Source organism: Poromitra crassiceps, assembly GCF_964638095.1.
Source record: "Poromitra crassiceps genome assembly, chromosome: 3".
In the NCBI taxonomy this organism is placed as follows: Eukaryota; Metazoa; Chordata; class Actinopteri; order Beryciformes; family Melamphaidae; genus Poromitra; species Poromitra crassiceps.
The window spans coordinates 38,664,028-38,685,568 of NC_139625.1; the positions used below are offsets into that span (position 1 = coordinate 38,664,028).

At 45.6% G+C, this 21,541-nt stretch overlaps 1 protein-coding gene across 2 annotated transcripts in view; it reads left to right on the top strand.

The window, feature by feature from the left end:
• Positions 1 to 11,993: 11,993 nt before the first annotated feature.
• The window catches only part of daam2 (dishevelled associated activator of morphogenesis 2), a gene marked incomplete at its 5' end in the record, with an annotated part of 77,632 nt that continues 68,084 nt past the window's right edge, over positions 11,994 to 21,541 (top strand). For both annotated transcript variants that reach the window (XM_083632645.1, XM_083632646.1), the window contains one exon: positions 11,994 to 12,161. In XM_083632645.1, coding sequence (XP_083488771.1) covers positions 11,994 to 12,161 — 168 coding nt within the window. The remainder of the gene's footprint in view (positions 12,162 to 21,541) is intronic.

A 21,541-nucleotide genomic window follows, 5' to 3' on the forward strand; every position in this document is an offset into this window, starting at 1 on the left:
CAGCGGAGTAGGTGGGAGTTGACACAATGATTAGAGTGGAAACGTATCGGCTCCGATGCCGTACCGCAGCGCAGACGGACCGAACACGGACCTAGTGGAATGTAGGCGTAAGAGACACTGCCACCTGCCAACACTCACCATCTCCACAGGGGTCTCCCTATTTTTAACCCTTTCAGCCGCTGTGCTCCTGATTGGTAATTTATCCTGTTAATCTCCCGTTTTCATAGTGATAATAATCAAATAGGTGTGTCTCAGTATAGGTAGCACATCTCGATAGGTTTACTGTCTTTCACAAGCTTGGTGTTAAAGAGTGAAGTTTCTGGTATCATATGAAACTAGAAGACCTATGGCATCCATTGGTACCAAACATGTCATGCTAGCTTGTGGGGAAGGGGGCTAAATAACACTCCAAAATTAAGGCTAAATTTTGGTGAGGGGAAAAACCATTTTCAAATGGGTCCCTTCCTTGACCTCTCACCTCAAGATATCTCAAGGAAAATGGGTTCGATGGGTACCCACAAGTACCCCCTTTACAGATAAGGTAGCATTTTTAGGTAGGGTAGCGCAAGCATTTTTTGATACCCCAGAAAATCTCCCTATTTTTCACAGCCTAATTTATGTTTTTTGCGTATTCAAGAAGAGTCAGTTTGATTTCTATGCGAGTTTGGTGTGTCTGTTTCTGAGGAAAGCATTGTGTTGTGTGACAGATGTGTTGGAAAATTATGCCGACAGATGTTTGATAGACTGATCTCTGGATAGATACCGGTATACAACTTTTTCTGCCTCTCTCTCTCTCTCTCTCTCTCTCTCTCTCTCTCTCTCTCTCTCAGTCACTCACTCACTCTCACACACACACACACACACACACACACACACACACACACACACACCAGCAGCAGCAGCCCATCTCTCCTCACTGCTGCCCCCGCCTCCCTCCTCCCCGTCCTCCTCCACTGACCTACTTCCCTGCACTGGGGACGAGGGAGCGAGCTGAATGAGAAGTGGCAGCATCATCTCTCTCCCTCCCTCCCTCCCTCCCTCTCTCTCTCTCTCTCTCCCTCCCTCTCTCTCTCTCCATCCCTCTCCCTCTCTCTCCCTCCCTCTCTCTCTCTCTCTCTCTCTCCCTCTCTCTCTCTCTCTCCCTCCCTCTCCCTCTCTCTCTCCCTCCCTCTCTCTCTCTCCCTCCCTCCCTCTCCCTCCCTCTCTTTCTCCCTCCCTCTCTCTCTCTCTCCCCCTCCCTCTCGCTCTCTCTCTCTCCCTCCCTCTCTCTCTCCCTCCATCCCTCCCTCTCTCTCTCTCTCACCCTGCTCGGCTGCTCTCCAGAAGCCATCAAACACAGAGCCAGCAGGCTCCTCTGTGTTATACTGTAGCTCGTGGTGTGTAAGAACTGTATGCAAGTGTGTTGTGTACTGTACAGTATATGTGCATGCTTACATCTGGAGTCTTGAGTGGGTGTGTCAGTGCATTTCAAACGTGTGTGTGTGTGTGTGTGTGTGTGTGTGTGTGTGTGTGTGTGTGTGTGTGTGTGGGTGTGTTGGGAGGCGGTATCTGAATCTACTGTATGCATGTGTTGGTGAGTGTTAACGCCACGTGAGAGCGTACAGTCAAGAGTGTGTGTTCCAGCAGGGAGTAAGCAGGGAATTCATCTGCATGTGTTTTCACGCTTCTATACAGTATAAAATTCCATCCCTGTCATGGCGAGCAGTTAGCAAAATATGACAAATCTCTGTGTTTCTCTTCCTGCATTGTCCCACTTGGACATTTTTTTTTATAGTGTTTGAATTCTAAACTGTTAATTTGATTCACTATTTAGTCCACTATAAAATACCCACAATGCACAGTGATTTCTAGTGAACAGCGAATGTACCCTACATTTTTGGTTTTTGGTATACCACAATGCAATGCGGTTGTCTTTACCGAAGGACAAGAAGAAAGTCGTTAGCTCGCGAGCTAACAAGCTTGTGAGCTACTTGACCAGCAAACTGCTATTAGGAGACAGCAGCATACTTGACAAAACCACACATGCACGTAATTCGAATGTCAGTGATTTATTTAGGATTTAGCAGTCAAAACATGCAACATCAATACTACCTGAGGACATCTCAATCTGCACGCGTGTTCAGTTGTTTATGTGATAGTGGGCGCAGATTGCTTGTGTCACATGAATACCTGGCGCAGCTGGTGACGCAATGATCTCCACAAAAGAAATCTGTGTAGTGTCCGAAACTCATTTTGATCATTCCCCATATAGCTCACTATATGATAAACACTATGGGAATAGTGAATGAGTGAACGATTCTGAACGCAGCTCTAGAGTCTTTCACTAGTTCGGTGCTTACTATGGCTCTCTTTTCCCCTGTGATTTAAAATGGCACTGTACATGTACATCTGTGTCCCAGGGACTTGCAGGAGGGTGTGTGTGTGTGTGTGTGTGTGTGTGTGTGTGTGTGACACAGAGAGACAGTGACAGACAGGAAAGAAGAGCAGGGATGAAAAACAACACGCGGAGTGAAGTGAGGAGAATGAATGGCTACTAAAGAAAGATGGTAGAATGGAGAAACAAAAGAATGGGGAACGATAACGGTAGGAGGCGACGTGAGAAGTGGTGAGGAAAAGATGACACAAGTTATGGACAGAAGGAGGTGAAGGAGAGAAATGTCACTCCGTTCGCCCCTGAAGAGAGAAGGAGGGAAGCAGGGATGGAGTGAAAAGCTGGAAAGATAAGCAGTTCTCTCAGGAGGCATATGGTGATGGACGTAGTCAATTTGGATGGTGTGTGTGTGTCTGGTGCCATGCCACCATACTGAGGATTACGCCTGGGACACACCAGAAACGTCTCCATCGCAGCGTGTCACGGAAGCGTGGAGCAGGTGCCTGGCCTGCTGGCCATGCTCCATGCTCCATGCTCCACGATGGCACGCGGCCGCTCGTGTCAAAAATAGACCTGACGCCGAAACTATCGCTGCAGGAAGTGAGAGGGATGTGAGTGGCGCTGCGGCCGGTGTGATCGTCTCCCCTGTTAACAAGGACGCCGGAATGAAACTGCCCCCACAGCGCGACGGAGACGCTTACGGTGTGTCCCCGCCATTAGGAAAATGTTGGATTGCTTTGTGCCTATTTAGCCCGGGCAACGCCGGGTACATTGCGTGCGTGCGTGCGTGCGTGTGTGCGTGTGTGTGTGTGTGTGCGTGCGTGTATGCATACATACACGCTCTGGATTGCTCTGAATTAGGTGGGGGGAAATGCACACATATATCAGTATCGGCAATCGGCCAAAAGAGTTGAAAAATATCTCATATTATATTTGACTGACAATAATTAGGGTAAATTGCTAGAGCAGAAATGAATGATGCTCTCTCTCTCTCTCTCTCTCTCTCTCTCTCTGTCTCTCTCTCTCTCTGTCTCTCTCTCTCTCTCTCTCTCTCTCTCTCTCTCGATGTGTGCACACAGCCTTCAGTGTCCTTCCTTCCTTGCAGGGCAACAGCTGAGATGTACTGTGTGTGTGTGTGTGTGTGTGTTTTGGATCTCTTGGCCTGCTTTCCCTGGGCATTGGCTGGAAGCCGGCCAGCAAGGACGGGTGTTGAGTGAGGGCCGGCCGCACGTGGGGCTCTGTGCGAGAGTGGAGATAGAAGCAGGCACATACACACACACACACACACACACACACACACACACACACACACACACACACACACACACACACACACACACACACACACACACACACGCTGGACAGGAGGTTTGGGATGTTTTTTTGCTGAATGGATTCAAACCCCTGTGGAGCAGCCTCCTTTTCCATTAGGCTCCACCAGCTGCCCACAGCAACAATCACTTATGAATGTCAAACTTAAACTTATAAACTATATAAACTTATATACAGTACACTGTAGTCTATCATGTAGTCTCCTACACTATAGTCTATCATGTAGTCTCCTGCACTGTAGTCTATCATGTAGTCTCCTGCACTGTAGTCTATCATGTAGTCTCCTACACTGTAGTCTATCATGTAGTCTCCTACACTGTAGTCTATCATGTAGTCTCCTACACTGTAGTCTATCATGTAGTCTCCTACACTGTAGTCTATCATGTAGTCTCCTACACTGTAGTCTATTATGTAGTCTCCTACACTGTAGTCTATCATGTAGTCTCCTACACTGTAGTCTATCATGTAGTCTCCTACACTGTAGTCTATCATGTAGTCTCCTGCACTGTAGTCTATCATGTAGTCTCCTACACTGTAGTCTATCATGTAGTCTCCTACACTGTAGTCTATCATGTAGTCTCCTACACTGTAGTCTATCATGTAGTCTCCTACACTGTAGTCTATCATGTAGTCTCCTACACTGTAGTCTATTATGTAGTCTCATACACTGTAGTCTATCATGTAGTCTCCTACACTGTAGTCTATCATGTAGTCTCCTACACTGTAGTCTATCATGTAGTCTCCTACACTGTAGTCTATCATGTAGTCTCCTACACTGTAGTCTATCATGTAGTCTCATACACTGTAGTCTATCATGTAGTCTATCATGTAGTCTCCTACACTGTAGTCTATCATGTAGTCTCCTACACTGTAGTCTATCATGTAGTCTCCTGCACTGTAGTCTATCATGTAGTCTCCTACATTGTAGTCTATTATGTAGTTAGCCTGGGTAAACCCATCCCCCACGTGACCTGCTCTCAGACCTGTTCTCAGTCAGTGACTGGGAACTGAGAGAGCAGGTCACGTGGGGGCTGGGTTTACCTAGGCTATCATGTAGTCTCCTGCACTGTAGTCTATCATGTAGTCTCCTACACTGTAGTCTATCATGTAGTCTCCTACACTGTAGTCTATCATGTAGTCTCCTGCACTGTAGTCTATCATGTAGTCTCCTACACTGTAGTCTATCATGTAGTCTCCTGCACTGTAGTCTATCATGTAGTCTCCTACACTGTAGTCTATCATGTAGTCTCCTACACTGTAGTCTATCATGTAGTCTCCTACACTGTAGTCTATCATGTAGTCTCCTGCACTGTAGTCTATCATGTAGTCTCCTACACTGTAGTCTATCATGTAGTCTCCTACACTGTAGTCTATCATGTAGTCTCCTGCACTGTAGTCTATCATGTAGTCTCCTACACTGTAGTCTATCATGTAGTCTCCTACATTGTAGTCTATCATGTAGTCTCCTGCACTGTAGTCTATCATCATCATGTAGTCTCCTACACTGTAGTCTATCATGTAGTCTCCTACACTGTAGTCTATCATGTAGTCTCCTACACCAGTGGTTCCCAACCTTTTTACACCAAGTACCACCTGAGAAAGTAGTTGGCTCTCCAAGTACCACCATATGACCGACGTTAAAATACAGTCTATTCAGCTATGCACAGTTCACGCAGGAGGCAAATGTATTCCAACCTGCAGCCTATGTGCAACCTGCAGCAGCTGCACTTGTGCTGGGTTGACTGCTGTCTTCACCTCCTTGTGCTTCATAGTTGCTGCTCTCCTCTACTACAGCTCTTTTACGATTCCCTCCCATTTTGATCCACTTTAGCATCCCTCCTCGTCTTTGTTCACCACTTGTGTAACCATGCGGGGCGGGCAGGTAATTGTGCATGCGCAACAGGTAGTGTCCGTCAGAAACAAATATTTGTTTCTAAATCTCAAGACAACAAAATAAACCTCAATTTCAATGATCACAAGTTTATTTTCATTCGTAGTATTATTTTGATAGATAAACATGTTTTACAATTGATTTTAAAGTTGGGTTTATTTCATAATTTAAACATTGGGATTCCAGGGATCAAGTACCACCAGCAGGGGGAGGCGCAAGTACCACCTACCTTGAGAAACACTGCCAATAATATTAATAATTATTATTATTATTTCACTTTCACATGTTTGAAAACTACTACTAATGACCACCATGGATTTTGCACAAAAACTAAAAAAAAAAAATGTTTTTTTTTTTTTTTTTTTTTTTTTTTTTACAGAGCCTTCCAAGTACCACCAGCAGGGGGCGCAAGTACCATAGGTTGGGAACCACTGTCCTACACTGTAGTCTATCATGTAGTCTCCTACACTGTAGTCTATCATGTAGTCTCCTACACTGTAGTCTATCATGTAGTCTCCTACACTGTAGTCTATCATGTAGTCTCATACACTGTAGCTTATCATGAAAACCATGAAAAGCAGAGGTTAACCAACGGCCACCAAGACCCGGCCTTATCAAGTGTGTTCTTGATGCCATCAGCCTTGTAGTGCTTCCATTTCTCCACTGACAACAACCACATTACAAAGCGAGCCATAGTAGCCAAATACTGTTTGATTCCTCTCCACATCTGCTTTGAGATAACTAAATGCAGCAACTTGTTGAGCACAAAATCCACATTGCACATTTGTGTGTACAGTTGTGTTGAATTATTAGCACCGTGCCTCGGTTGGAAAAACTGTGGATATTGGCTTGAGGCTGATGCTTTACTTTTTGACTCTGCAATGTCAAGCCTGTCAAGATGAGACTCACTAGGTCCTTTCTATAGGGACAGAGATGATGGGACACTGTTATCGGTGCCAGCCTTCAGGGATTGTCACCACGGGTTGTATTTGGACTGCTAACACACACACACAGGTGCGGGATCAAATGCAAGCACACACACACACACGCACGCGCGCACGCACACACACGCGCACGCACGCGCGTGCGCACGCACGCACGCACGCACACACACACACACACACACACACACACACACACACAGTCACCCATGCTATAACCCTCACAAACACACACTGATGCAATAACCTGCAAACAGTCGGGCGGCTGTGGCTCAGGAGGTAGAACGGGTCGTCCACGAATCAGAAGGTTGGTGGTTCGATCCCCGGCTCCTCCAGTCCGCATGTCGAAGTGTCCTTGGGCAAGACACTGAACCCCGAAGTGCTCCCTATGGCTGTGCCAGCACCCTGCGTGGCAGCTGGCTGCCCTCGGTGTGTGAATGAGTGAATGTAGGCACATTGTAAAGCGCTTTGGATAAAAGCGCTATATAAATGCAGTCCATTTTGATAGCAGAGAAAACACTGTCGCAGCTGCGTGCAGCAGCCAGTCACATGATGCCTTCATGGTCCCTCGATAAAGTCTGCAGATGCACGTTACCTCGCCTCTCGCTCTCAAAAAAAAGAAGAGTCACGTCACGTGAGTGTGGCGTTTAAGGCCATCTGTCACTACAAAAGAAATAAACAGGGTGTGTTACTCATTGTATTACTGGACAGATGTAACTAACTTTGCAGTCTGAGCCATCTTCTATGTGCTGTAACACAGTGCTGCAGTTTCTATTTTTCTGGTGTTTCTTTTTTACATGTTTGGGACAGGCAAATGTTTCAAACATATCACAGGATGTTGTGAAGAGTACATGGCTATATAATTTGTAAAGATTTTATTATAAAAAAAAAAAGCTGTAGTCTGTTCTTAAAATGTTTTATTTTTTTGAAAGATAATTTTATTTCAAATTGTTTTACTTATTTAGTTTTAATATATTTTAAATTTTAATATATTTAATGTATTTTAGTCTGTGATACGTGAAACCGTTGTATTTTTGTCCAAGGTTATCATACCGTCAAAAACTCATGCCGGCACAGCCCTAGATACCATTTGTTTATTATATCGCAATCACAAATCGCAATATTGTCCAATGTCCACCATAATCGCTAATCGCACCTTTCCCCCAAATCGTGCAGCACTACATTTGAGGCAAATTAAATGAAATTCCGTCAAGGCGTTCCTGAGATATCACGTTAACGAGCATGAAATGAGCAGTCATGATGTCACAGTAACCTTGAACTTTGACCACCAAAATCGAATCCGTTCATCCTTGAGTCCAAGTGGAGGTTTGAGGCAAATTTGATGAAATTCCGTCAAGGTGTTCCTGAGATATTGTGTTAACGAGCATGAAACAAGCGGCCATGAGGTCACAGGGACCTTGAACTTTGACCTTTGACCACCAAAATCTAATCAGTTCATCCTTGAGTCCAAGTGGAGCATTGAGGCAAATTCAAAGAAATTGTATCAAGGCCTTCCTGAGATATCGCGTTAACGAGCTTGAAAATGCCTCCGGCCTGGCTATCGCCGGCAGAGGCATAATAATCGTTAGTTGCAGCCCTACATTTGACGGTCGGTGATCACACTGTATTATTTATAGCACCGTATTGTAATATCCCGATGCTCGTACAAGCATTTTCAAGTTCACCATCCAAGGGAAAAAACACTCTGGTAGCTTTCCACTTAAAGTAAAGTAGCCTTAAGTTAATTTCCACTCAACAGTGACACACGGTTGGCTCCACTCTGCCCTGAGAGGGATGGCAGATTAAAGGAGGCGGAAAAAGCAAATGAGCATGAAGACAGAGGGGCAAAATGGAAATATGCTGTTTTCTTCTTTCAATTTTTCCCCTTCCAGCTTGTGTCGAGGGCCCAGCGCATTCATAAAGAATTTACCGTCTGTCTATTTTTAGCCGGTGCAGAGAGAACTCCTACGCCGAAGCCGATGTGAGAGGGAGAGTCGCGCTCCGTCAAGATGTAGTAGATTGTGGCTTCTCGTGGAAACTGCTGGAGTCATAAAGTTTCACTGCCATATTAAACAAACAGGTGCATAGCTTCTCTCAAGGCTTGTCTCGTTTGCAAAGTTATTATTGGGATGTGGGCGTGTCCTCATCCGTCTCAATGATTAAATTTAACCAAGACTGTTTTGGTTTACACTAGTAATTGTGCTGATTTAATTTGGTAAAATCATTTTGAATAGGAAAAACGAACTATTTATCTCAGAGCTAATGATAATAATTTTGATTGGGGAAGTTTATTCATCTATTTAATAGAATTTATTCCATGATCTGTTTGGATAAAGAGCTTTGACGTACTGAGGTATCTGTTAGAACTCAGGCTAGTATCAATCCAAATAGATACACTTGTGGATAGACGGATAGTGGATATACACTGTAAGTGAGGAAATGTGTTGCAACATCCAAACAGCCGAGCAGCAGGAGGCCGCACTCCCGTGTACTGAGACCGGAGTGAGCTGACAAAACACAGCTTTTCATACAAGCAGACATGGCTTTTTACCGGGTTCAGTAACCGTGAGATCTTCAGACTGAATTAAGGCCATGGGGAAGAATGATTTTAAGAAATCAAACTTATTGATTAAAATGTTGATTATTGTTGGTGTCTAAATTGTATTGAGTTTATTTTGTGATGAAGCACTGCTATTTTCCCATTAAAGCAAATTATAATTCTTAATTGAGCCCATTTCCTTCCTTATTTTAACAAGTGTCCACTGAGTGCTAAATAGCCTCTCCTCTGTGATGTAAAAGGGATAAGTGAGATATGCTAGCCTGGTCCTACAAGATGAAAGTTTTTAATGGTTAACTCGGTCAGAGATTATCACCAGTTTTCATCGACCACAGTGACATGGTGGAGACATAGGGGTATTACATTACCGTTGTCGTCAACTGGAAAACATATAGGTGTTATTTCTGGTCATATAAAACAACCCTGGTCGGCAGCCCCCAGAAGAGTGGTTTGCGGGTTAGACTTGGAGGTTGGAGGCGGTTAGGGTTGGATGAATCGTTCTATCAACTAGCTTGTCAACCATTTAGACGCTATTCCGCTAGATTGTCCAAAACAAGAGACTGCGGATAGGCTAATCCTGGCTACTTGAGGTGAGTTAAGTGAGAGCTGGTTTCGGAAAGCTGTACATTAATTGCCTTAATTGACAAATGTGAGACTTGGAGGAAGACAGTCTGTTGTATGTGTATTTGTATTCATCTATGCTGGTGTCAGTTCTATGTTGTTCTTGGCAGCTGCATGGATTTTTTGTCGGCGTTTACAGAAATAGCTTCAGAGGTGATTTAATTTCTTGCTCAAATATTTTGGCCTGGTTCGGCTGTCCCTGCTATTAGCATAATGCATTTACACAGCCGCAAGTGTCCTTACATTACATTACATTACATTACGTCATTTGGCAGACGCTTTTATCCAAAGCGACTTAGAATAACACATTTTTGTCAGCAATAGAGCAATCAACTATGGAGCACAGTCTATGACAACTACAAATTCTGAAGGAACAGTGGTACAAGTTTAGGTTAGTATTTTTTTTTTTTTTTTTTTTTTTTTTAGAAAGAGAGAGAAAGAAGTTAGATCAAGAAGGGCCCAGATGGAGCCTGAAAAGGTGTGTCTTTAGTCTTTTGTGTTGTTAGTTAAGAGTGTATTATTCATACAGTAGAGACCACCCATATCCCTTTCTCAGCATTGAGGAAATCCTCCAGGGTGTCTCTCTCGGCCCCATTCAATCCTCTGCTCTTGTTGTAGTGGGTATCATTCACTACTGTCCACACACACACACACACACACACACACACACACACACACACACACACACACACACACACACACACACACACACACACACACACACACTGTGTTAGTGCCGCTCCATTGAAGGAGTGAGTGCAGCAACGGGGCAGCTCTACAAAGTCTGCACAGACAGACAGTACACATTGCACAGGCACCATTGTACCTCACAGACAAGAGGTTTCTTTGTGAAAGAGCAGCAAGAAGAGGATATGATGCCAGTCCCTGTTGGCACTCTCTCCTCTTGCCCCGCAACACCAACACCAACCAACCAGGCACACGCTCGTATGAAGGGAATAAACAAGGCTTGGAAAGAGGAAAGACGAGACAGAAGGCTGCAGGAAGCAAGTCTAGCACTTGCCACTTTTGTGAAACTAGGCATCTATGCGCTTGATTCCTGGGCTCGCTAGCTCAGCCGCTACGCAGCCTCGCCTGCCCTGCAGCTCGCCGAGCTGGCCCTGTGGCCCGTGGAGCTTGCTTTTTTCTCAGCAGTAGTCCTAGCCCTTTTCTCAGGAGCTTGTTGCTTTTTTCTCAGCAGTAGTCCTAGCCCTTTTCTCAGGAGCTTGAGTTCTTCTTCTGTGGTGTTTTATGGCAGTTGGCATGCTTTATGTTGCATTACCGCCTCTTTCTGGATTTATTCATCCACTGTTTCCCTACATTCTCATGTCTCCAATCTCCACCGACTATATAAATCCTGCCCTTTCTTCTTCTTCTTCTGTGGTGTTATGGCAGTTGGCATCCTTTATGTTGCATTACCGCCTCCTTCTCGATTTATCCACTGTTTCCCTACTCTTATTACATGATCCATTCTTCTCCCTCTCCTTCCTCCTCCAGGAGCTCGAGTTGATGATCCTGAGGTATCTCCCACTGATGATGTCACAATGCCTATGACATCATCATCAGTGCCTATGACATCATCAGTGATGTCATAAGATGATCAGTGGGACACAAATTGAAACAAACCGTTCCGTTGATGACATCTTTGCTGCTAAGTGCTCATTGCTGTGGTGTTTCTTGCCAGAGATCACCTGTCAATCAAACTGTGTTGTGTACTTTGAGATTACTTGGTTTTTCTGTGGATGCAGTTTGAGTTTCTCTTTTCTCAGTCTGTTCAGTCATGGTGGCTGTCGCTGCTCATGCTAAGCACCAGATTCTTCTTCTGTTTAGAAAAAGAAAAAGAACAAAAGGAAATGTCAAATGCATCACTTCTCATGTGCCACAACATTCTTCCCAGGAAAGACCTACCAGACACCATGTGTTGATACTGTTGTATATCACTACTGTGTTAGAGAGAATCAAAACATCATTTATGTGCACATGTTGTGGATTAGTGCTATTTTTAGTCACCATAGTCACCTTATTGCATGGATTGCATTATGATTGAATCAGTCTTGCTAGCATTAGGGAGAAAAAAATCAAGCCCACACCACTTTGAATTGGTCAAATCCTCCTTGTGACCATTTCTCTCTGTCTCTCGTCTCTTCCAGATCATGCCCCCTAGATAGCAGCCTGGTGCTCCTCTCCACCCCCCCCCCCCCCTGCCCCTTGGCCCCCACCCCCTCTGCCCTCCTGGCCCCTAGCCCCAGTGCTGCCCCCCCGTGCCCCCGCCTGACGGTCAGCATGCCCCCCAGGAAGAGGACGCGGCCGGGCCTGGGCTTCCTCTGCTGCTTCGGCAGCAGTGAGCCCCCGGAGATCAACCTGAAGGACAGCGTGCCGCTGCAGCTGCTGGAGTTCAGCGCCCCCATGCCCCCCGCCGAGGAGCTGCACGCACGCTTCTCCGAGCTCGTGGTGAGTACAGATGGGATGAAAGATGTAGGAATGGTGAGATCTCAGTAGCGAAGAAAGCAAATCTTGTGTTTTCTTACAACCTTGTGCCAGGCTGAAGCATTCACCTAATGAGTCAAACCTGTATGTCTAGACTTGGGCACAGGTCACAAACCACTGTTTGACTACTTGTGTGGTAAAGGCCGGGGGCGTGTTTGTTTGTGGGTTTGGAATCGTCACCCCTTCCACTGTTTCAGGAGAGGGGCACCGTTGCCCCCCCTCTCAATAAGCCATCTGTGTTTGCTCTTTGCTGACTGACCAAGCGGCTCAAATACTACATCATTGCATAACTTCATCTTATGTGTCCCACGTGAGCCAACCAGTGGAGCCAACGGCCTCGTTTTTTTTCTTTATAGCAAGCAGCAGCCAATATTGGAATGCCTTGTGTTTCTAAAATGAGTGAATAGAAATGCACTGAATTGATCTACAGTGTTAGCAATCTTAGCAAAATACCTGATTTCTTGAAGACTGGTCTATCAGGCAATTATAGTAAATAAGTGTGGAAAAAGTAGCCGTATGGCCTGTATATCTACCTCTTGACATGATTGTCAATCTTATGAACCTGTTCAACTTGAATTCTGTTACGCATGCCACTTGGGAAGGGACCAAGTAAAAACATACGCTAAATGTACTGTATGGAGCGGGCTCAGAACAATAGAGTGGTACAATATAAATCCAGGAATTTTCCTTTGTCCTAATGGGGAGCAGCCCAAATCTTTTCCTTTGCATGGCGTTCATTATCCCGGCCCCAAATGGGATTAGGGGTAGGATTTTGGAAGGGATTTGATCCTGCGGAGGGTGTCTTGATGTTTGGATGAGCCAAAGACCCCCCCCCCCCCCCCCCCCGGCCCCTCCATCCCGGCCCCTCCATCCCACTGGCCCTGCCATGCTGCCCACCCTTGCCCTGCTCAGCCCATCTTGTGCGCAGATCAGGCTTGTTGGCGCTGGTTGCGACCCTCCACCAGTACGTATACCCACAGTGTGGAGAGGGCTCAGGAGGGCACAGCTGTCAGAACGGAGAAGTCTGCTGATGTTGGCTTTCAGCTGGCATGCAAACTGGTCACGGCTTTGCTGGAAGAACAGGGCTTTGCTGTTTCTGCCTCTCTCCGTTAGCCTGAGCTCCTGTCTTTCGGTCCTGTCTGTCTCCATCTCTCTGCCTCTGTCGCTCTCCCCCTCTAACCTCACATTTTCTGCTTTTCCCTCTCAGTCTCTCAGCCTCTCTCCCCTCCTCCCTCCCTACAGTGTGTCCAACAGCATGGCTGCAGCACTGTCTCTCTGGCGCTGTCTAGTCTTAGGGAATGCTAAACTTCACTGCCTGCAGGATATATCACTCTTCCAACTGTCAAAATCTATTTAGGAGATTTAGTGAAATTCCATTTGCAATAGGAAACTTTTCATTGTTATCAAGGCAGATGTTTTCCCAGTGGTTGAGATTTTTCCCCAATTTTTCCAGCTAATTGACCTGAATTAACCCCAACATCGCTGTCTACGGTTCTTTATAATCACTGGCAGTGCACAGACCATTAAACTCCAGTAGCTCCACTGCACTTATTGGCTTGATTAGGGAAAACTAAAAGTTAGCATGATGCTAATCAAGACACTGATTGCAGTACCTCTAGACTGAAATGCTCTTTCACCAGTATGTTAGCTGGAGCCTAGTTTAGAAAGACCACTAGGTTGGTATTTGGACACACTTGATGGCCTGTGTGGCCTGGAAATGCTTACATGATGCAGGTTGCTGTGTATAAAGAGGTTACACGAACGTGAGCAGGGTCGTGTGTTGCCAGGATAAAACAAAAACATGCCTGGCATATGGGAGTGCTTAGCCAAATCACGGCAGCCCTCACGGTTGAGAAGACTGCATGACCCACAGCTTATTTAGGGTAAATATCTGAGCTTAACATGAATCTGACACAGATGCAGGGGTTGGGGAAGAAGCAGAGCAGAAGGGATGCTTCCCTGATTTTCAAAAACCTCTTAGCATAGTATAGCTCGTCGGGGCGAAGAGAGGATTTGACGTTTTCTGATTGGAACACGGCCTAGGGACTGGATTCTTCACGAGACGGTTATTGGACAGCTCACATCTGATGGTCTGGTACACAAGCTCAGATGTTTCGTCTTCTGGGTAATGTCTGTTCTCCTCTATGACTGATCTCGTCTTCGCTTTGAGTTTCTTTCCAAGATACAGACCCCCAACTGAACGCTTGAAGGTGAAAATAGAGTGTGAGAAAGTTTGGGAGGAAAAACGACCCTCTCGCTCGCTCGTTTCCAGTTAGCTGATCGCTCAACCGGTGACAGATTGACTCATGTCTGCTTTGATTGGAAGAGCGATGCACAAAGCGCTCCTGCCTGACGCTGGTCATCTGGCCAAGCCATCGCCGAGCTGAGGTCTCGCCACATCTGCTTAGCTCGTCCTGCGGCCGGCATGCTGACACGTCTGACCGCACATCCAAGAATCTGCTCGACCGGACCTCCAGCAGTCACACAGTCTGGACACACCGACCGCTTGTAACGTCGACACCGAGAGTTGATGCAGGGAGGACAGGAGCTGTGCGATGGGGGGGGGGCTAAATAAGAGGGAAATAACATAACATGGAGTGTTTCCGTGGCAACGGGAGCCAGGGATTATTGTTATGAAAGCCTTTCCTGAGGAGGAGAATGAGACCCAGCGGAGCCTCTGGAATGGGAGTGACAGATCTGGGCCAAATGGAGGAGTAAACCACCTCCACGTGTCTCCACCTCCATTATGGGGTCTTCCACTGTGTTTAGAGACTGTGCAGTGACTGACCACTCAGATCCACAGCTAGCTGTGCAGAGGCAGAAAACAGTTTCTTAATGCTATATGACAAAATAGTTAGCTAGTCTGTACAGTGGTGGTATCTTCTCTGTTCCTGCATGGCTGGTGTTCGGAGCATCAAATGAAAAGCATGAGGTGATATAACTCTCCCTTGTGCTATGACATTACCTCTGTAGAATCCTAGCTTGGATGTTGGAGGAGGAAAGGTGAGAGCAGCTACTGCACTCTAGCAGTTGATAGTTTGGACCCACCTGATTGAATGTGCTGTTTTTCATTATCTTAAAGCCATTTTGATCTAAAGGCTTATGCTTAAATGATTGAAATTTGTTTTGCAGACAAATATAAATTGTGAAGTTGATGATGCCACAATACATGTATGTATAAGCCTCTTCTAAACATGAAGTCTGGATCATGTCCGGCTAGCCAGAGCAGGATATTTTCCGGTTTTACCTTTCTAGACGTGAGGAGTCTTTGTTTAGAAACAGCTGGAAATGGTCCGTATTCTCTCTGCCGATAGCGAGTAGAGTGGGCGGGGGGAGGGGGTGCAGTAGGGTGTATCATGAAAATAAATGTGATGTGGAAACAGCTTTAGCGAATCTGTAACCAAACTCGATTAAAAAACATGCAGTTTTAATGGAAGATGCATTCCGACGCATTCAGGCGATAACGTGGGGTGGCAATGTGCCAGAAAAAGTGAGCGCTTGCCTTTGTTACATCGCCCAAAAGCCGCCAGTCAAAATAGTGGTCGCACCGTCGCACTAACATTACACTGTGGATGATTTTACAAGTGGCATTCAAGTCATATCTGACTAGTTTTCAATTTATTTCTCCCCACAAAAGTTAGGCTATAATATATGTCTCGATATAGGCTGATGCAACTCTTGCATTTTTACATAGCCTACAAAACAGACAGGTCAGGAGGAAAAGAAACCATTCAAGCCGTTTGTAGCATTTGAGGAAACCGTGAGTTTGCTCGTTTAATTCGTTGATATAAGCGATTGCCCGAACGATTAATTAATTAATAGGCTATGTGAACTTTAGCGGATACTTTAGCCTATGCATTAGGCTTAAAGTAGTAGGCTATCATCTCCTTGTTGCATTTTTAAACTGGCAGATGGGGGAGAAAGAAACGATTCAACTTTTACTTGTTTACTCACCTAATTTGGCTCTCTTCCAAATAATCCAGCCATGTTATTAACGCTACGTCCATTCATGAAAATAATTATCACTGGGACATCAATGGTTTGTAAAGTGCCATTTAACCACCCACCCACTCAGACATACATGATCCGGAACATGAGCTGCCGGTGTTAAACAACAGCCGTTTTTCCAATAATGCGGATCCTGTACTAGGGGCTCAGATGGTCATGATCCGCACTTGCGGGAGTGCGCATAAGGCGGCTAATTGTTTCTAAACATGCAGGCCGACCGGCTAGCAGCTGGTTATAATCCGGATTTCACTGCATGTTTAGAAGGGGCTTATGAATCATAGTATGAATTTATTTCCAAAGCCTGTTGCCTTTCCATCAAGCCAAATGGTGATAATCTAAAATATAAGATTTCATAGTTTTGATGATCTTTACTATTATTCTATCATGCGGAAAAAATAGTAAAAATTAAGAAATTGCAATTTTTCCCCCCAAAGGCAGTAAATTGTGGTGTCCCAGAAGCAGCCCCCCCTCCACACCCGCTGTCAGCATGACACAGAATTATAGTCACCTACGCTAAGCTGTGCCCACACATTTGAACCGCTGTCAAACGTACAGTAAACATGTAACCTGTACAGCAACTGTAATGTCTCTGTTGCTCCGTGACTGATGCTCCCACTTCCAAGTTTGGTGTTTGGTGTCGTAGATAAAGAGTTGCATTCAGAGGGACACCATTTGAAATAAAGCTGGAAAAATGGTAAGTAAAACTATTAGAATAGAATGGAATGGACCTTGTCTGCCAGCCCTGCCTCTCATATATAAACATTGATACTCATCCAAGTTTACAACAGCTCATCTTATCACAAGTACTTAAAACAAAAGTCTGGATGAAAAACCTGCTCCATAAAGCCTTTCACATCACCCATTATGAGAGTCTCCCGTGCCGATAGCGAACTCCACAAAACCCATCCAAACTAAGCTGGAAGCAATCGCCACTGATTTGGACACGTTGAGCGCAGACCACATCAGAGACGTTAATGGATCGCACCAATCAAAATACACATTCGCAGCTGGCAGCGGAGTTTCCTGATAGCAAACGTGCAACGGTCCTGTGTCGTGGTCCTCCTTGGATCTGGGTGCATTTTCAGTGGCTTCTTTCCATCAGTGAAGTTTCGAGGCTCGCACGCACAGATGATCTATGGGCCACGTGTGACAGCTGGCAGGGCCTCCAGAGCTTTATTGTTGTTTAGCGGGCAATTCCCTCCTGAGTGATAACATTTTATCATTGAATGTGAAATTGCTCTCACATTTAGGTAATTGAAAATGAGTTGCCCCTCAGTCACGTGGGTGCTTGTGTGCTTTTTCTCACTGGTGGCAGCTTGGTAAACAGTCGTGCAAGTTTGTTTGGGGACAGCAAGATTGGCATTTTCAGCTGAGATCGGTGAACACATTGCTTTTACTGTGGAAAGGTTTGCATATGGTCGCCATGTGTTTACGGCAACACTGCATGTTCCCATCGGTTTGTAGCCAGACACTGCCACTGAACACCACACACTCAAAACAGAGAGAAGAGAGAGACACAGGGAAAGAGAAGTAAGTGCAAAAAACCCAGAGGCTAAGATAGAAAATGTGCCGTGGATTGGAATCGAATGAAAACTAGTTTGGAGGGTGGTTATGCAGAGAGAACGATGCCAAGTCTGACTCGACGTCTGCATGTGTCATCATGTACATGCAGGCTGCAAATCCATCCTCGACCTCAAGCTGTTGCTTTAAAATCACAGTTTCTGTGTGTCCGGGAAAAGCCGTCAAATAGTTTTGATCATATTGGAGACTGACTGAGATGTTTTGAGATTACATCATCTCGAATAAAAAGTAAATTGGTCCCATTAAAAGGTTATAATTGTAGATGGTGGTTGTGGTTTAAGATAAGAGGGGATGAATCAGGTCTAGCAAGGCCAACATCTGGCACATACTGTACTGGCAGACATCAGATTAGTCTGTACTCTCTTAGCCATTATCTCTGTTTTACTCTGTCCTGCTCTCGTCCTCTATCTGCTATCTCTCTCTCTCTCTCTCTCTCTCTCTCTCTCTCTCTCTCTCTCTCTCTCTCGTTGAATTCCCCTGCTCTGGGCAGTCGTCCAGCAGCCCAGTGTCACAGCTCAGCCGTTGCCACAACCTTTATGGCGTCTGCCCCGTTTGACTCTCTGTGACCGTTTTTAGTGTCACATAAATTATATTCTCAAAGCGATGGCGGTATAATTAGCCTTTCTCATTTGTAGCCTCGATAAGTCGCGTTTTCTGAGAAAACCGGACTCTTCGAAACATAAATCCCCTCCTAATGTTCCATCCGTCATGCTGAATGGGCTTTTCGGGCCGGACGCCAATCAAAAATGCGTTGCATAACGTCGGCGAATGGAAACGTTCTCCACCCTCCTGGCCTTTGGCTGTGAGTTACCCCCCTTGTGTATGCCCGGGGATGCACCCTCTTTCCTCTCCTGTCTTTCCTCCCTGTTTCCCCTCTCTGCTTCCCTGCCGTTTGTCCATCCAACTGGCTTCCCCATCCCTCATTTTCTCTTCCTCCCGTTCGCTTTTCCGGCCAACTCCTGTCCCGAGCTAACCTTAGCGTGAGCTCGGTCCAGGCTGGTTTGGATGAAGGGAGAAGTGCGGTGACTCATCTAAAAGGGGGGATACCGTGACTCGTCTGAACGCTGTGAAGGGATGTGAGGGTGTGTGTGTGTGTGTGTGTGTGTGTGTGTGTGTGTGTGTGTGTGTGTGTGTGTGTGATCTGCTGTTTGGCGAGGAGGAGGAGACAATGCTAAATCGATTTTGACCAAAGCTTAAGAGCAAGAAGTTGATCTCAGACTTTTCCCTGGTTGTGGTAAATGACTCAGAATCAGTCTTGGCCTTGTGTGAGGAGCTCCAGGACTAGCTGGGAGGTGTAACCCGTCACCCATTGGTTTCTGGACTCCCGATTTGAAGCCTCAAGTTTCGCATTGTGACCATTGCCATCTTGGTTTTCTTGGAGCGAGAAGTGACCATATTTGGACGAGAAGAGCTGCAGCGCCGCCTGTTATTGGTCCGTGATTGGTGATGCGCGATCACTGGACCCCTGTCAATCACATCCCAAAACATAGTCTGCTTTATTGTCTATATTACCCTAATGGGACGATAATTTACAAAATGGAAACCATACTCCATTGAGTAAACATACTCCATCGGCATGTGTGGGAACGCCCACAAAATGTTATACGGCTGGCGTGCGACCGGCGTAAAACCGCCGATATATCTCAATGGGCTGACTCACCAAAGGACGGTGCTGCGGCTCTAAACTACAGGTTTGGGGGTTCTAGAGCAGAATACAAGACATCTGCTCAGATGTGCGTTTACTGCGGTGGTTAAATCCCGATCGTGTCTGCCTGGGCTGGGCTATCAGCTAAATTCTAACTTTGCTGAATGGATAGAACGGGGGATTTACCCCACCCTGACCACGCCCCCAGCCAGGCTGAGCCAGCTAACCCAGCGTCTATGACGAGACATCGCCTCAACCTATAGCGACTGAGACCATAAACTAATTAGGAAAGTGTTTACTGAGGTAATAAATCAAGTAAGAAGTCAGTCATTTCCCCCTTTTTTTTTTTTTTTTTTTTACCAGGCTGTAACCAGCCAGGCTGTAACCAGGTTCTTTCTGCTGTAAAGTTGGGTATTTTAACATAGGGCAAATGGGGAATGACCCACTTTTGCAGCCAGCCTCATGTGGCCATTCGAGGAACTTCCACGTTGGCCTAATTTTTCAGAACCGAAGGTTGGGGCTTCGGTGTAACACACACACGCACACACACACACACACACACACACACACACACACACACACACACACACACACACACACACACACACACACACATATATATACATACACACACAGTCTCCTTTGGGTCACTAACAGCTTCCTGCGGGCCCCCTTGAGGCCTCATATGACTTCCTGCCATCTTGCCTGTCTTTCCTCTGCCTTCCTGTCCCACCCTGAGAGTGTGTGTGTGTGTGTGTGTGTGTGTGTGTGTGTGTGTGTGTGTGTGTGTGTGTGTGTCAGTGACGCACCAGGCTTACCCTATCAGCCAACTCTGTGATCCTCAGACCTTTGAATCCACTCAAATGCCACTTCATACACACACACGCCAGACAGAATGTCATGCTTGGACCACACACTCATTTCCCATTCTAGGTGGAGCCTCACACACTCAATCTTGTCACAGTGACACACCCACACGCCAACTCCCATGTCAGTTTCCTCATACACACACACACACACACACACACACACACACACTGACTGACCCGTGTACGTGTGTGCGGGCGCACACACACATGCAGAAAGCACTTCCCCCTCCTTCTATCATCTCTTCACCTCGCTCTCTTCTTCACCTCCTATTTTCTCTCCATCACTCTCCATGCATTTATCCAGTCTAAACAACTAAACAACAGTATCTAACAGTATTTAGGTGTTTTCATACTGCTGATAAGAGTTTACTCCCGTGGATCATAAATATTTAGCGTCTCATAGACAAGTTGCATCTTCTGACTTGTGTTTTGTTGCAGTGATGCATTTTTGTGGCCGTGTTAGATTAGATTAGAGTCATACACTATGACTATAACACCATACGTCCGTTTTTATTTACAGTACTAGGCATCTCGCGTGTTACGCACGTTCGCTCTCTCCCTCTCTCTCCCTCTCCATCAGTCTCTCTCTCCCTCTCCTCTCTCTCCCTCTCCCTGAGTCTCTCTCGTGTGTGTGTGTGTGTGTGTGTGTGCCTCTGATGACATCATCAGTGATGTCATCACTGAACTATAGCCTCAGCCTTAGGGCAATCAGCCTTAGAGCAATTAGGGTAATCTGCCCTAATAAAAAGAAATCTGGCTCCGTCAGGTCACCCGCACGGGTGCTCTTTACACTTCCTGAAAGTTTCAGCCAGACTCCCACTTCTTTTTTGTGACATCACTGATGATGTCACAGTGGAATTTATGACATCACTGATTATGTCACACATCACTGGGATTTATGACATCACTGATGATGTCACAGTGGGATTTATGACATTGATGATGTCACATTGGATTTATGACATCACAGTGGGACATGGGACAGATAGAGAGACAGAGAAACAGACAGAGCCCTAGCTCCCATTTATATACTGATGATGATGATGATGATACTGAAGGTGACATATATAATTCCACTGATAATGGAAACACATTACATTAATGTGTTAATGCATTAACAAAGGTAATTAGCTATTTATTGTTATTGTTTATTGCTATTTATTTATTGGCATTGTGGATATATAGTGTTTGGAATGAAAACTCTTCAAATCTCCTTTATCAAGATTATTATAATTTTTTGT